General features: G+C 42.7%; 1 protein-coding gene across 2 annotated transcripts in view; it reads right to left on the reverse strand.

Moving 5' to 3' along the window:
- The window catches only part of LHCGR (luteinizing hormone/choriogonadotropin receptor), a 121,495-nt gene that overhangs the window by 88,005 nt on the left and 16,981 nt on the right, over positions 1-16,509 (reverse strand). The window contains exons 2-6 of one of the 2 annotated variants that reach the window (XM_071208808.1): positions 11,960-12,031; positions 7,339-7,413; positions 3,859-3,933; positions 551-625; positions 385-462 (exon numbers count right to left, since the gene is read on the reverse strand). In XM_071208808.1, the coding sequence (XP_071064909.1) occupies positions 385-462; positions 551-625; positions 3,859-3,933; positions 7,339-7,413; positions 11,960-12,031 (375 nt within the window). Of the gene's footprint in view, positions 1-384; positions 463-550; positions 722-3,858; positions 3,934-7,338; positions 7,414-11,959; positions 12,032-16,509 lie in introns of those variants that run through there. The other variant, XM_004458765.3, reaches the window with a different exon arrangement.

The raw sequence follows: 16,509 nt of genomic DNA on the forward strand, positions 1-16,509 counted from the left end.
TCTTCCTACTTGAAGAATAACCTTCCAAACTAATTTCAGTCAAAATCTTGGAATTCCTACAGTCTTTTAATCAGGGCAGTCATTCCCCTCCAGACTCAAAGTATTTCATTGCTGCAGTGAACTCTTTCATCAGTTGGGAATTGATGAACATCCTCAGGGCCCATTAGGTTAATTTAAAATGGAACTGGTTGGTTGGTTGTCATATGAACCTATGATCTGGCTATAATCTCCTCTTAGCTCCTTCCATCATTGGCATTTTTAGGCCAAGAGGAATGTCACCAGTGAGTGAGAAACTTGGTAAACCAGAGAAAGAGCTTGCCTGAAGCTAGAAGTGAAACTAGCAGGAGGCTGAATGGCAGAACATGAATCTGGGTGTTTACTTACAGTGTTATGGATTCGTTGTTCATCCCTTGAAAAGCATTTCCTGGTATGGTGGTTATGTGTAAGTTATCACAAATTTCCCTTGAGGAAAGAAATGAGAAATATTTACTTTCCAAATTTTAGCAACAAATAGGAAACTGTTATGCATTGCAATCAGCCTGGTACTTACAGAATGAAATTAAATTCAGAGGAGAAGATCTTCGTAACATCTGGAAGCTTTCGGAGGCCTGTGTTACAGATGCTCCTGTGATTTGGGGTAGGGTGATGATGTGGACAGAGAGTAGGCAAAAGTAATTGGCATTAAGGCATAAAGATAAAAACGAATAGAAAGACACTTTGCTAATACTATTTGCACATTAAACTAAAAATATTGAGTTTAGCTTTATCTATACTGGCTGATGAAAACTGTCACAATTTAAAACCCCTAACACGATGCAAGAAATTGCTCTAACGTCTCTCATTTGGAGATCTAGGAGTGAGGACCATACTTTCTGGTCTTTTTCATTTACATTTATATAGCCAATCTTTTCCCATTGTGTTAATTTCATTTCCCTATTACATTGCAGTCAATTTCCTTTTGTTAGTTTATTCCATGCTCTTGATGGTTCTAGAAAGCATCCCTCTATTCTGGAGCAGATTTTAACTCAAACACTTCAGGAAGATTAATCTCTATGTGAGAAAGCCATATCCCTCATTATTAAAACATCTTTATCCACCTTGCAATTTAGGAAGTTCTTCCTTGTATCCCACTGAAATCATTAAACATTCTTTTAGTGTTTGGAGCTACTCAAGACTCTTCTTCCTTTCTTCTCACCTTTTATTTAACTACAAAAGAGGAAAGAGGCCATATTTTCCTCAAATGAGGCTCATTCATAGGAGTCCAAGCTTCTGGATTTCCCCCAACTGAGAATTAAATTTACCAGTCAACTGCTAGGAATTGACTGGTGCCCTGGTGACAATGAAATGAAGCCAGGCCTCTCCTTTGGCTCTCTCTAGTTCTCCTCTTTACTTATTGCCTCAGATCACACAGAACCCCTGCCCTGTTGTAGCTGGTGATAGAAGTATGGGCGTAGACTACAATGTGTACAGGGAGTTGAGGAATATCGCTTTTTTTTTTTTTTTTTTTTGGTGAAAATGCTATTTAATAAAGATAATTGTTGTGGTTCAAATTGTGTCCACCAAAAAGATATGTTCAAGTCATAATCCCTCTTATGTGTGAATGTGACCTTATTTGGAAACAGGGTCTTTGCAGATGTAATTAGTTCTTGCTCAGTTATCTACTGGGGATTGAATTATGCAGCGCTAGGAAACCCATACAATAATGATGCTTAGATGTTGTCTTTGTTTGCCAGACTTTCTATAATAAATACCACACTAGTTGACTTAAACAAAAGGATTTAGCCACAGTTTTGAAGGCTGGTAGTCCAAAGTTAAAGTGTAAGCAAGGCCATGCTTTCCCTTGGAACCAGTAGTATTCTGGTGATGGCAATCCTCTGTCCCATGGCAATATTCTTGGTCTCCTGTGTCTTTCTCTGATTTATGGCTTCTACATCTTCTGGCTTCTGTGACTGCTTTCCTTACTTTATAAGGCTTCCAGTAATACAGATTAAGACCCACACTGATTTAGTCTGCCCACACGTTAATAATAACACCGTCAAAAGGTCCTATTTACAAATGGGTTCAAACCCACAGGCACGTGGATAAAGATTAAAGCACGTCTTTTGTAGGACACATGATTTAATCCTCAGTAGATACAAAAGGGCTGCAGTGGCCAAATCTGGTTCTGAGGACTTTATGATTTTCCAAAGCGGTTGATGCTGTACTATACTTTTGTGTGCTGTAGATGCCCTGAAACTTTTGGAAAAGCAGAACACCTGGGGTGGAATTGTCCAGTGATGGAGAAGTCAGAGGAGTTATGACAGTTCCAGTGACAGCATCTGGAGGAGACCCTGCATTGAGACTGCACAGATAACTGGGAATGCCAGTGAGAAGATATCCCTCTCTCTCCCTTGTGTTCTTTTTTTTTTTTTTTGTGGTGGTGATAAGAACTTTAAATCCTTTTGGAATTCTATGAAATTTTATTTATTAGGAAGAAGAGAGGTAGAACATCCGTATTAAAGATATTTTAATTTTTGTGTAATAAATGATTATTGGATATATGAGAGTATCCATAGAGATAAATTTATAGATTACATCAATTTCAGGACTTTTTATGTGGTTGGCAGTCAATCTGTTGGGCTACAGTGGTACTCAAGTTAGAAGGCTGACTTAGTAAGCTTTAATGGGAAATAGTTTATAAGGCACAGGGCCTACTTCAAGCCAATACTTACAGCATTTTTACTTAATGACTAAATGAGATAAAGCATATCAGTAATTCTCAACCAGGGATGGAGGTGAAATCAGAATTGCCTCCCCTGCTTTTGCCTACTTTCTGCTCTCATGACCACCTTGCCTTAGAGATTTTTCTTTTAAAGATTTATTTATTTATTTCTCTCCCCTTCCCCCCTGCCCTAATTGTCTGTTCTCTGTGTCTATTTGCTGCGTGTTCTTTCTTTGTCCGCTTCTGTTGTTGTCAGCGGCACGGGAAGCTGTGTTTCTTTTTGTTGTGTCATCTTGTGTCAGCTCTCTGTGTGTGTGGCACCATTCCCAGGCAGGCTGAACTTGGGCAGCTCTCCTTACAGCACACACTCCTTGTGCGTGGGGCTCCCCTATGCGGGGACACCCCTGCGTGGCACTGGCACTCCTTGCGCGCATCAGTACTGTGCATGGGCCAGCTCCACATGGGTCAAGGAGGCCTGGGGTTTGAACCACTGCCCTCCCACGTGGTAGACGGATGCCCTAACCATTGGGCCAAGTCCGTCCGCTTTCCCTTAGAGATTTTGATTTACCATTTTTTAAAGTGCTGTGACCCTTCATTCCCACTTCAAACCTTGAAAATCACTGCAAAGGAGGTAATGTTCTCAGTTTCTTGGGTCAGATAAAAAGTCAGGAACCACTTATGGGGATGGGAAAGTGCTTAAACACAGTAGCTAGCACACACTAGGTTCTCAATAAATATTGATTAGCCCATGTGCAGTGCTGATGTGCGCAAGGAATGCTGTGCCACGCAGGGGTGCCCCCCCCCCCGTGTAAGGGAGCCCCACGCGCAAGTAAGGAGAGCCACCCAGTGAGAAGAAAGTGCAGCCTGCCCAAGAATGGCGCCGCACACACAGAGAGCTGACACAACAAGATGACGCAACAAAAAGAAACACAGATTCCCAGTGCCGCTGATAAGGATGGAGGCGGTCACAGAAGAACACACAGCAAATGGACACAGAGAGCAGACAACTGGGGGAAAAGGGAGAGAAAAAAAAATTTAAAAAAATTTAAATAATGCTAAGTATATTGTTAAAAATTTCTTCTTAACCTTTTAATTACTTTGATTTTCATCAAATGCCCCTTCCCCTCTCCCCAGTGCTTAAAAAGGAAATTCCTCACAAATATTTTAACCGCGGAAGATTTGTAAATGCTCCAGGCCTGATGTGCACCAGATTTTTGGTGTTCTGGATCAGTCTGTAAAGAGAGAGGGGAAAGCAGGCAGCATTTAATAGATGTGTAGATGCTGGCTGAAAATGACATCAACAAAAACAAGTGATTTTCATATGTCTGGCCTGAGAAGTGATCCTAAGACCCCTGGAAAGGGAGCAGGATGGTGAAAGGCAGTTGACTATTTCTAGGAAGCTCTGCTCTCAGACTCCTGCTGTGGCAGGTGGTGTTAGAAGCATAGCTAGGAGTCTGTTCATACCACTCCCCCCACCCCCAACGCAAGGCAGCACCAACTGGCTACCTCCAGGACATGCAGAGTTCATGCCACATAGGTTCTCTCCACCGTGGAACCAACTCTGGGGATGATGGGAGCGTCTGCTCCTGGGAGAGAGGAGCAAATTAGATACTGTCCCTTGTGGGCAAGTTGGTTCTCTTCCTAACAGTCTGGCAGCCACACTGACCAATTATCCAGATGGGCACTTAGTCTGTGGAACAGACTATAGCAGAGTTCAGACACTTAGATTTTGGTATTTTTATGCCCATGCTATAATCAGATTTGCTGTGTGATGAAGACCATCCTCCAAACTTCCCTAAGGTATGTGTTCTTTTCTGTAAAATTGGTATAATAATATATACTCTTCCTACCTCACAGGTTGGTAGGTGATGAATGCCTAAAGAGAAAATGTATGAGGGAGGTATACAAAGTATAAAAGTGCAGCTAAGTAGTGGCGTTACTCCCCCTGCACTGCCACCCTGTGCCCCCTGCCCTGCACAATGACTGTGAGCCTTTGAGAAGCTGCGCAGTTCTGTTTACTTTGGATTCAATCAAAGGACAGTAAATGCCTTTGGGCTCTCTTAATCAACAAGCTTCAATCACCTGAAGAAATGATAATTACCCTTTTTCTATAGAGACAATATAATACATTGGCTAAGAGTGTGGAATCTGGTTTTACATCCTGGTATTACTAATTAATGGTTGTGTGACCTTGGATAGGTTACAAAAGCTCCCTGTGCCTCACTTTCTTGTTCGGGTGGTTGTGAGGAATAAATCTGTGTGTCTGGTTCACAGCAAGACCTCAGTCATTGTTAACTATTGTTATTACTGTTGATGAAATCAGAAATTGGTTGAAACCAGATTTGTCTCCAGATGCACAGTTCAGAAGTAGCAGAACTTAGATATGAACCCAGTTTTTTCTACCCCCAAATATAGTGCTTATTTTACCATATTACAGTTACCCACCATTGGTGCCTAATTCCAATTTTTCTTTAAGTCCTTTTGATTCTTCAGATGGCAGTGATATTTTGTTGTAATTACTTTTAGAAACTGAGCCAGGCAATGATGGGCCATAGAGGGCAGTGTGCAGGCAGAATGGAAGAGACCTTAATTTCTTAAGAACTTTTTTGGGGGAAACGGACTTTGGCCCAGTGGTTAGGGCATCCGTCTACCATATGGGAGGTCCGCGGTTCAAACCCCGGGCCTCCTTGACCCGTGTGGAGCTGGCCATGCGCAGTGCTGATGCGCGCAAGGAGTGCCCTGCCACGCAGGGGTGTCCCCCGCGTGGGGGAGCCCCACGCGCAAGGAGTGCGCCCGTGAGGAAAGCCGCCCAGCGTGAAAAGAAAGAGCAGCCTGCCCAGGAATGGCGCCGCCCACACTTCCCGTGCCGCTGACGACAACAGAAGCAGACAAAGAAACAAGACGCAGCAAATAGACACCAAGAACAGACAACCAGGGGAGGGGGGGAAATAAAATAAATAAATAAATCTTTTTTAAAAAAAAAAAGAATTTTTTTGGGGTCTCACCTTTGATTACTCATTCATACATTCATTCATTCAACAAACATTTCTTGAGCACCTCTGTGTACCAGATTCAGTTCTAGGTCCTTAAACAAAGCAAAGAGAGCCTGCATGGCATTAGCATCTTAGTCTTGGAGGCTTCCTTGGGAAAAATCCATAAATGTTCCCTTGGAGCACTTATCTCTATTTTTATTTCTGTTGATAAATGTTACTTTGCATCATGGTAAGTTTAATTTATCTTTAGCTGCCCTGGTGGTTCTCAAGATAAGCTGTGCTTCAGCCTCACTTGGAAAGTTCATTAAAACTACAGATTTCTAGGTCTGAGATAGAATTGGCATCTAGAATTGTAATGAACCCTACATGTGATTCTGTTTCACAGTCAAGTCCAGACTATACTTTTTGCATTTAGATACTCATTTTTTAGATTTTCCTATATTTTTGTTTGGTGAGCTAGTCTCACCCCCTGGCTACACTGTTATTTTCTACAGAAGATTTGTATTTACCTCCTCTGTATTCTGGCAGCACCTGGCTGGGTTGGGCATCTAGTGGACACTCACAAATTTATCAATTAATTATTCATCTTACATAATTACTATTTGGATCATTCATAGGGAAGCCTTGTGGTATAGTATTAAATGCTGAAGCTTTGCAAAAAGACTGGCTAGGTTAGAGTCCCATCCCTGCCATTGTAAAGGTGCCACTCAAGTGACCACAGTTTTCAACCTTCTGAGGTTCTCTATTCCTTTCCCAGAACAAAAGGGATAATTACTGTGAGGAATAAATGATACAACTTGAAGGAACTGCAAAGCAGATGTGCTCAAAAACTGTTTGTTGCTAAAAGCCTTCCCTGTCCCTTAACTTTCAAATCTTCCAAGAAGGTGACGTTTGAATGCTCTTCTAGAAGCTCAGATCTGAGCCAAACATGGCAGCAGACAGAGCCCTGGGTTAGGAGTCACATGACCTGATTTGTGCTTCCAGTTCTTGCACCATAACCTCTGATATGCAGTTAACCTCTTCCTGTGTGACATCGGGCAAATCATTTAAACTTTTTGGGCCACAGGTTCATCATATGAAAACTAAAATAAGACAGTTTTCTCCCACCCTTTTTGTGAATTGGGGAAAAATGTTAATTCAGAAAGGATTGCTTCAAAAGTTATTTCTAAAACATCACACTAACAAAAACAAACTCAACATATACATGCCCAGTAGAGGGTTTTTACATGATAGGTGTGCAAGAAGCATTTACTGAATAAATAAATATGCAAAAACAGCCTCCAGGGAATGGAATTCATGTTCAATACACTCCTTTCCAAATTTTTCCACTACCCTGAGTTCTCAAACCGTCCCTTCCATAAGGTAAAAACTACTTGGCAGGACTCCACAATGCCAATTTTAATTTCCAACCTTGTGTTGTGATGTTTCAGAGTTTATACAGCTCCCAGGGAGAAGCAGTTGTCACTATGGCAACCTTGAGGCCACTGCAGTGAGAGAAATTAGTGCCTGCCCAGACCCAGTAATTGCTGTAGTCTTTTCCTCTTGGATTCCTAGCAGTGGATGCTTGAATACAAATACTGAGTGGGCTCCAGACAGCGAGGGTTATAGTGTACAGCAATAAACTATCTGTTAGCTGATGCTTACATTTCAGACAAATTGAGGAGGTTGTCAAAGGCATTAGCTTCTATCCTTTCCAGGGAATCACTCTGAGAGATTTCACTAGGGGAGGAAAAAAAAAAAAAAAGAAACATGAAAGAAATAACTGTATATACATGATGATGAGTATGACACAACAACTGGGGCTCTAGTGTGTCCCTCTGAAAAACAACAGGAATGCCATAAAGTTGTTCTCACCATAAAGTGCTATCATCTCCCTTTAGAAGTACTGATGGGCCTCTACAACCCAGGTACAGTTAAAATGCAAGTTTCAGTAACCCCTGTTTACATGACAGGTTTGTTTCTCATCTCTCTATGACTCACAGAGTCACATAGTGTTAGAAGTAGAAAGGCCCTTTGAGAAAATCTAGACAGATTCCCTTGTTTTACAGATCTGGAAATTAACGCCCTATTAGGAGAGGCAAATAGTATTTCCAGGAAGGCTCAGGACTAGGATTGGGATCTCTCTGCTCCCAGTTTCATCATTCTGGTGAAGTTTTAATTTGGGTTGAATTAATTGTTTCAGAACTCTTAACTATTGGTTTCCCAAAATTCTGTTCTGAGCATTCTGAGGATGTATGTAGCGTCTTTCTTGAGTTGTCTGCTTCCTTGACTGTTTTACTCATTCTGTGAGCAAACTGAGGACAGAGTTATGTCCTAGTCACTTTGTTTTGTTTTGTTTTGTTTTTTTATTGACTTTGTAATAATATTACATTAAAAAAATATATATGAGGTCACATTCAACCCCACCCCCCTCTCCCCCCCCCCCCCCCCCGAGCAACACTCGTTCCCATCATCATGACACATCCATTGCGTTTGGTAAGTACATCTTTGGGCACCTCTGCACCTCATGGTCAACGGTCCACATCATGGCCCACACTCTCCTCCATTCCATCCAGTGGGCCCTGTGAGGATTTACAATGTCCGGTGATTGCCCCTGAAGCACCATCCAGGGCATCTCCATGTCCCAAAGACGCCTCCACCTCTCATCTCTTCCTGCCTCTCCCCATACCCATCAGCCACCATGTCCACTTTTCCCAATCCAATGCCACCTCTTCTATGTGGATATTGGATTGGTTGTGTCCATTGCACCTCTATGTCAAGAGGAGGCTCAGATTCCACCTGGATGCTGGATGCAATCCTCCCACTTTCAGTTGTAATCACTCTAGGCTCCATGGTGTGGTGGTTGTCCTTCTTCAACTCCATCTTAGCTGAGTGTGGTAAGTCCAATAAATCAGATTGTAGGTGCTGGAGTCTGTTGAGGCTCAGGACCTGGCTATCACATTGTCAGTCCAGAGATTCAAATCCCCTAAATATATCTTAAACCCCAACACTAACTGCACCTCCAGCACATTAGCATGAAAGTCTTATGAAGAGAGATCCCATCTGAGTCCAGATTCATCACATATAAACACCATTTCCAAAGAGGGGCCATCTGACCTGGTAGTTAACCCCATCGGCCATGACCATAACTCCCATGGGTCTCTTTAGCCCTTAAAGGAACCAATATCTGGGGGTTGTATCTGCTTTATCTGTCTCTCAGACTCTGCTCAGTTGTGCATAAGGGCAATCCTTCTGCCAGCCTCCAGACTCTTTTTTAGAGACTTGTAGCCATATAAACTCATTTCTCCTTTCCATTTCCCCCTTACATTAGGTCAAACAGCATTTTAAAGTCATGTTATTTTATGTAGACAGGGATATTCTGCTGATCCACATTGAACCTTCCGTATAAGGTCATTTTCCAGTTGCATCATCAGTTGGTAGTTGATAGTGGTTCCTTGGTGCCAGGGAGGCTCATCCCCGGGTGTCATGTCCCACGCTGGGGGGAAGGCATTGCATTTACATGCTGAGTTTGGCTTCGAGACTGGCCACATTTGAGTAACATGAAGGCTGACAAGAGGAAATTCCCAGGCACAATGCTGCTCTAGGCCTTGTTCTTATTTTAGGCTTATCAGCTCACAAGCATAGTCATTAGCGTCAGGGGCTCACTGTTGAACCCTCACTCCCTCCCGGTCCCCGCCGCTGCACCTGGGAGACTGTCGCTGCTCCTCTAGGGACCACAACAGAGCACCACTGGCCAGGAACCCAGTACCCCCCCTGCTGTGGTTTTTAATTGTTGCCACTATGAGTATATCCAAACATTACCATGCACCCTGGACATATGTTCTGTACAGCTCCCTGTCAGCCATATATCACCTGTCAATGGTATCCTATACCAGTATCCCTCCATTGCCATTGTTGAAACACTCTGTGATCCAGAACTCCCCGAAATTTGAAGCCCAATATAATGTCAGGGTCCCTTACTAGGGAATGGCATATAGCGATGGGTTTAAAGGTTAGATAAAGAATACGTGTTGACTTGGAAAAAATTCTACATCCTATCTTTTTCTTTTTTTTTTTTTTTTTTTCCCCCTAATTATTGAGCTTCTCCTCACAGGAGCCCTAGACCACAGCAATTCATGTATGCAATATACAGCACTCCCACACATCCACCACAAAACCTTTTCCCTTCCACAGTGATACCCTTACACCCTATTCACATCATATTTACTTAACGTGCTGTACAGCGTCTAAGACAATAGCTTTCTAACAAGGTGACATCTGTGCTTACATTGTGGTGCATACTTTAGGATACACATTTTTTTACATTCTTAGTTATCCTATGTTTTACATTATGGTTTACATTATCAGTCTGTCATCTCCTATATGTTATGGTGTAATATTACATGTTTTATATCCATCCTTGTGTACTCTCACGAAACTCCTCTCTTACCCCCCATTTACCTTGGTTCCACATATTTAACGTCCATTTTCCCTTCCACCTTGGTGCCCACAGTGACAGCCAACCTCCGTTTCCCAAGGAGCCACTTCCAGAGATAGATGGAATAGTGTTCAGGGCCTAACTTGCTCAGCTGCCCCAATGCCCTGGGAGCCACCCTTTCTCTCGAGAGATACAGTTCCCTCTATTTGATGGCATTAGTCCTCCCCAGGATGTGGGTCCACCCCCACTCTCACTACTTGGGTTTCTACTCCATGGTGTCACCCACTCTGGCAGAATGAGCATTTAGACATTGCCCAGGAGCCCGTCCTGCATCAGACCCTCCCCTCCGTGTGTTCTAAACAGGTAACCCTCTATATTATATTTTGATATGATTTTCTCGGCCTTTTACTCTCCACCAACACCTGACCCTCTCCTGTGTTCGTATGCCACCCCTCCCTCCCCCCACTTTTGGGCAATTGAATCCCTGGTGGCTTCATATTTCCTGGCACATTGTTAGGGTATGAATGAATGGATGGAAGAATGAGTGAATTGACTAAAGGATGAATTGAGTTTTTAAAATGGACAAAAGTAAAGGAATCAAATTTACCATATACTGACCCCAAGCATGTACTTAATGTCAATATTACCCTAAAAGCCCAACATAAACTACCATTTGCTTCCAGCTGAGGGAAAAAAGTCTCGAATCCACAAATTGGCATGTTCTAAGGTCAACGTTCACTGAAGGCTTCTGACTTGAGAATGTGTCAGCCCACGGAAAGGCATTGCCTAAGGCAGTTGAGGTCTTTTTTGAACAACATTGTAATAGATTATTCCTGGGCTGATTCATCCATCTTGTTCTTACCTAATGGTTTGCTTATTTAACTGTGGCTGCTTTTCTCACTAGGAGGTCTTAATGCACTAAAAGTCAGCAAAACTCAACATTTAAACTGAAGAGCACGAGAGTATGGGCTAGTTGCAAGAAAGCTGACATTCCTGTAACCTGCAGGGAATTTTCAATAATATTCACTAATTCTTGAGGAATTATTTTTAATATCCTCATTGCTTGCTAGGACCCTAAAAAGCAGTCAAAGGTTTCCCAAGGAATTAAGATCCACTGTGTCCTGTCTTCTTTAGAGATGCAAATCTCCTTCCAAACCCAGTGGATTGTTAAAATCAGAGATGCTCTCTGGGAAGTAATGGCCTTTGAGGTCCTTTGACTCATGCAACATTCCAAGAGGATGTTGGAATACTGAGACTCCTGGGAAAGTTCTCTCTCCATGTATGAGGACTTGAGTCCTTGGAAGCTGGACTCAGGGACAAAGGATTGACGTTTCATCTGAACAAACGTGAGATTACACTGTATTATCAAACTGCTTTACATTGTGATAAATGACTTTCATCAATAGAGTTATAAATAATGTTTTATCATATATTTATTATAATTTAGATATAAAGATTATCTTCTGATGCACAATAAACTTCCAACATATTTTCTTCTATGTGGGTGTTATCTAAAAATGTGACATGGGGGAATAGCTTCTCTAGCAGAAGCAGAATTTTTATGATTGGAATCTGTCTTCTTTTCCACTTGAGACATCTATCATCACTTATCAAAATGCATTCAGTTCTTTGAAGCAATGTTAATTACCTGGATTTTAATGACTCTTGAAAATCATATCTTTTCTTCAAAGGTTCTTAGGTGTCATTTGTATTGATACAGGCAAAAATACTAAGGCTTCCTAAATACAATTTCTCTCCTAGAAAAATTATCCCCCTTCAGCTGTGTTTTCTCTTAGGAAAAAACGTTCCAATTATGAATGTCTTTTTGATATGCAGTATCTTACTTACATTTTTACGACCTCATTAAGTCCTCTGAAAGCTTGTGATGGGATTACTATGATAGGGAGATAGGTGAGTGATCTGAAAAGAAAAAAGGAAAGCCAAGAGTTTAAGATTTAAGATTGGGTGCCTTTTAAAAAAAATTTATTGAAGTATATTGTTCATAATGAACATACTTAAATAATATTTAATAAGTATATAGTAAAAGTTGTGAACTTACAAAACAAACATGCATATCATCATACAGGTTTCCCATACATCACCCCACCACCAATACCTTGAGTTGCTGTGAAACATTTGTTACAAACTATGAAAGAACATCCTCAAAATACTAGTACAAACTATAGCCCATATCTTTTTTTTTTAAAAGATTTATTTATTTATTTATTTATTTCTCTCCCTCCAGCCCCCGGTGTTCTGTTCTCTGTGTCTATTTGCTGCGTCGTCTTTGTCCGCTTCTGTTGTTGTCAGTGGCATGGGAATCTGTTTCTTTTTGTTGCGTCATCTTGTTGTGTCAGTTCTCCATGTGGGCGGCACCATTCCCGGGCAGGCTGCACTTTCCTTCACACTGGGCAGCTCTCCTTACGGGGTGCACTCCTTGTGTGTGGGGCTCCCCTACGTGGGGGACACCCTTGCGTGGCAGGGCACTCCTTGCGTGCATCAGCGCTGCTCATGGACCAGCTCCACACAGGTCAAGGAGGCCCGGGGTTTGAACCGGGGACCTCCCATGTTGTAGGCGGATGCCCTAACCACTGGGCCAAGTCCACCGCCATAACCCTACTTCTCTTAAGAGGAGGCTTGTCATACTCTATTCCTCCTGCAAAGCAGCTGACCAATGAGCCCTCCTTAAGAGTTGATGCAGAGGTTTTTCAGAAAAATGCTTTGGCTCAACAGTCTCTTAGAGATGTTATAACCTAGAGAAAGTAATCCAAACTTGGTCTCCTGAGTATGTACTTCAACACCCAAATGTATTTAACAGGGGATCTGAGAAGAACAGGGACAGTGGAGGGTGGTTTGAAATCTTGTGATGGCATGTTTGCTTTCTATATTTCTTCTGGAAACATGTCTGCTTGGCTTACTGATTAAAAACACAGTTTTAGTGCTTTCTGCACTGCCAAGCCAATAAATTTCCAGAAGAGAAAGCTGAATTCTACTGTACCCCATGCAACATCAATAAAACTGACAGCCAAATTTTGATTCCAGAATCTTTATTGCTGGGGATAATGCAGTGTAGAACATATTGGGAGAGTGTTTACATAAAAGCTTCATCTGAACCCTTCAGAGCTGTTTATTCATGCGAAAACCAGAAGCTGGAACCTCTGGGCAGGCAGCTTCCTTCTCCAAAGGCAAGCACAGTGGGTCCCAGGGGAGCAGTTTGGCTCAGGTTTGACCAAGCTGCCTGCCTGAGCTGTTGAATGAGTAGGGATGAGGGATGGGGGGCCAAAGGTTAGACGGAAATGAAGGAAGCTGTAGATCACACACTGGCAGGCCCCTGTGACTACACAGGAGCCCTAATACAAGATGAAATTTTGCAGAATTGATGTTGATGCCGCAGAGTAGGAAAGGCAGCAATGATGAGAGTAAAAATAGAGTCTCCACTATAAAAGAGCCACTGAGCAAATAGCAGGTGACTTCGGATGTGGCTGGGGTGAGAAAAGGGCCTAGGGGCCAGAGAATGGCGAGAGAGGAGGGACGAGGCAGGTGATCCTTGCTTTTTACAACAGATGTGTTCCCATGAAGCGACGTGGGGAATGTGATTCTGTGAATCCAAAACCGTTTTTTCCACTGACATATTTTTAGTTCACAGATGCCATGTCTTCATTTCTGATTCATTTTCAATTGGCAGCAATTCCTAAGCATTGAAGTATCTGTCTCTTGTATTTAAACTTGTCTGTGCACATGCCCATGATCTGTTAATAGCCATTTGAATGTACTGGAGGTGCTCCCTCTCTGAGGAATGTTTGTATGATTCTTTTCATGAAGCAGAAACTTTTAGCAATGTGAGTTATCATCTCAATTGTTCCACAATTCCCCTGTACATCCCAGAGAAATTCTCATACTGATAATTAAGGGGGCACATAGAAGGATTTTTTTCACATTATTGTGGCATCAGAGGGTTGGAGGAAACCTGTGTGTCTACTACTTGGATAAGTGAACAGAGAACGTGGATTCCTACCATGTCTGCCATTAGAAGCATAGTCTAAAGGCACACATAGAGGCACAGCTGGATGTTAGAATCCTGGGGCCAAGAAACAAGTAAGAAATCACTGAGATATATAATAATACTTTTTACATGATCAAAATACAGACACACCAAACATTAAACATTTTAAAAGAAAACACAAATAAAGGCATACAGACACATTAGAATAGTTGCCTATGGTAGACTGAGAGGAATGGAAGTGAGAAAGGGGGATAAGATAAATAAATAACTAAAATCAGAGAGGGGCTTTCAATGGACTAATGTGATAATGTTATTTGAATGAAGAAATAATCAACTTAACCCTGCACCTGAGAGACAAATGGAAGGGAAAAAAATTTATTTTGTTGTATGGACTCCTTCCCTCCTTCTTTCCCTCCCTTCTCTCTCTCTCTCTCACTTTTTTTTTTAAAGTTAGGCATGCATGTATTCCAAGAATTCTGTGAACTTTAGGAACTCTTGGGGGTAAGGTTTGGTCAGTATCATTTGCTATGGAGCAGAAGCTGAGGAGAACTGGGGGAATGGAGGCCAAATCAAGGACATTTCAGGAACTGTCCAGGGTCAAAAGGGGAATGACCATGGTGCGTAAAGCAAAGAAGAATGAAAGGGTGGCAGAGATCTTTCTGTCTCAGCGTTCAGGGGTAATACTCTCAAACTATACATCTCAGATGGGTTGTAAAGGACCAGGGTTGTACACAAACATGAAGTTGAACTTGTAGGACATAGAATTCTCTCTACTTCTTGAAAAGTGAGTGGGATGACTGTGGAAGAACATGGCTAAGGAACCATGCAGCTTATTTCATTTATTACATTTTAACAGTCTCTTTTTACAGTTTTAAATTTAGATTAAAAAAAAAAAAAGAATGAAAGATACAACACAGGCAGCACCTGGATTTTGGTCCAACCCTTCCCTTGCCCATGTAACTTTGCCACAGATGCTGTGGCAATAAACCGTTTCTTTATTATGACCTAGATAGGAAGGCCTGCAGGGGGTTTGGGAAGAGCAGGAACTGGGGGAGCCAGGGATGGGGTGCTCCCCAAAGCAGAGCCTGGCCTGATTCCCACCACAGGGCACAGCTACAGAGCAGCCCTGAGAGCTCCAGAAGGGCTGCGGGGCAGGGCGGCCCAGGGCAGGCATAGGGGGAGTCAGCACCCCTGGGGCTGGGGCAAGGGGAGGAGGTAGCTGTTCTGCCACCCTCAGGGCTCGAACGAAACTGAACTTGAGCCTTCAGATACTTAGATTGGATGACAAAGGCTGTTTCAAATACTTAGATTGGATGAAAAAGGCTGTCTTAGCTTCATCAGCTCTGGAACCTCTATCCACTCATGAATCCCAACTGCAGGTTCCAACCTTTTCAATTCTGGGTTAAAGCTGAAGAAGCAGTCTCTAACCCTTCAGACTGGAACTAAGTCATCTACCCAATTGCCTAAATATACAAACGAACAGTGGCCAAACCATATATAAAAATACAACTCTGACCCACAACCTATAGCAACCAACCTGGGAAGCCAAAGCACAACCTCTGTAGCAATCTGCCCAAAGTGGCCAGGGCTTGATCAATAACTGACAGCTTCCCTAATTTTCTGTCCCTGCTTCCAACTTAAAACCAACAAAAGAAAGTCAAATATGCTCCCCTACCTATGTGAATAAAGTGCCCTGCTTCTTGTCAGCCTGCCTCCAGCTTCCCCATGGCAACAACCTCCAATCAGGGCATACTTCCCTGTTTTCCACTATAAAGCTTTCCAAGTCCCCGTTGAGTCCTTGTCAAATGAAGTGATGGTAGCTGACTCCCTAACTATAGCGAGCTCTGAATAGTCACTGCTTGTTCTCATTTGGGTAGGCTTTGTTTATTTCCAATGCTCAAGCCCTGGGATCTTGTGTTTGACCATGACTCCATGGAAGTCCTATGTCTCTGCTGACCATTACCTAAACTGGGTCCACATTTGGAGGGCAGGAGTATACCTGCAATGCCTTGAATTGTACTGGCTCCCTTGCCCTCCTCCCCTGTGCCTTAATGGTGCTTGATTTTGCCTTGATTCCTTATCCTGTAGGCTGCCTGGTCTCTCTAGAGTCCTTCTAGGAGTGAATTCCTTCCTATTCCTGCTTTCCCTTCTTCCTGCACCCTATACCTTTGCCCCTTAGGGGACTCTACAGACTCAGAACTTTTCCCAGATCTTCACTGATTAGTATCAACCTAGTATCTCTCTGTGGCGTTCTGACTTTCACAGAGACCCTATGCTGGGGCTACCCAGAGCATTTGTGTTAGTGCCTGCAGCGGATGCTGTGGTAGGCCGCCAAAACCCCCCGCCAGGATGGGGGCATCATTCCCCCAGCAGCTAGAAAAGCATGTAGCTGAAC

Source organism: Dasypus novemcinctus, chromosome 17 (genome assembly GCF_030445035.2).
Source record: "Dasypus novemcinctus isolate mDasNov1 chromosome 17, mDasNov1.1.hap2, whole genome shotgun sequence".
Taxonomy (NCBI): domain Eukaryota; kingdom Metazoa; phylum Chordata; class Mammalia; order Cingulata; family Dasypodidae; genus Dasypus; species Dasypus novemcinctus.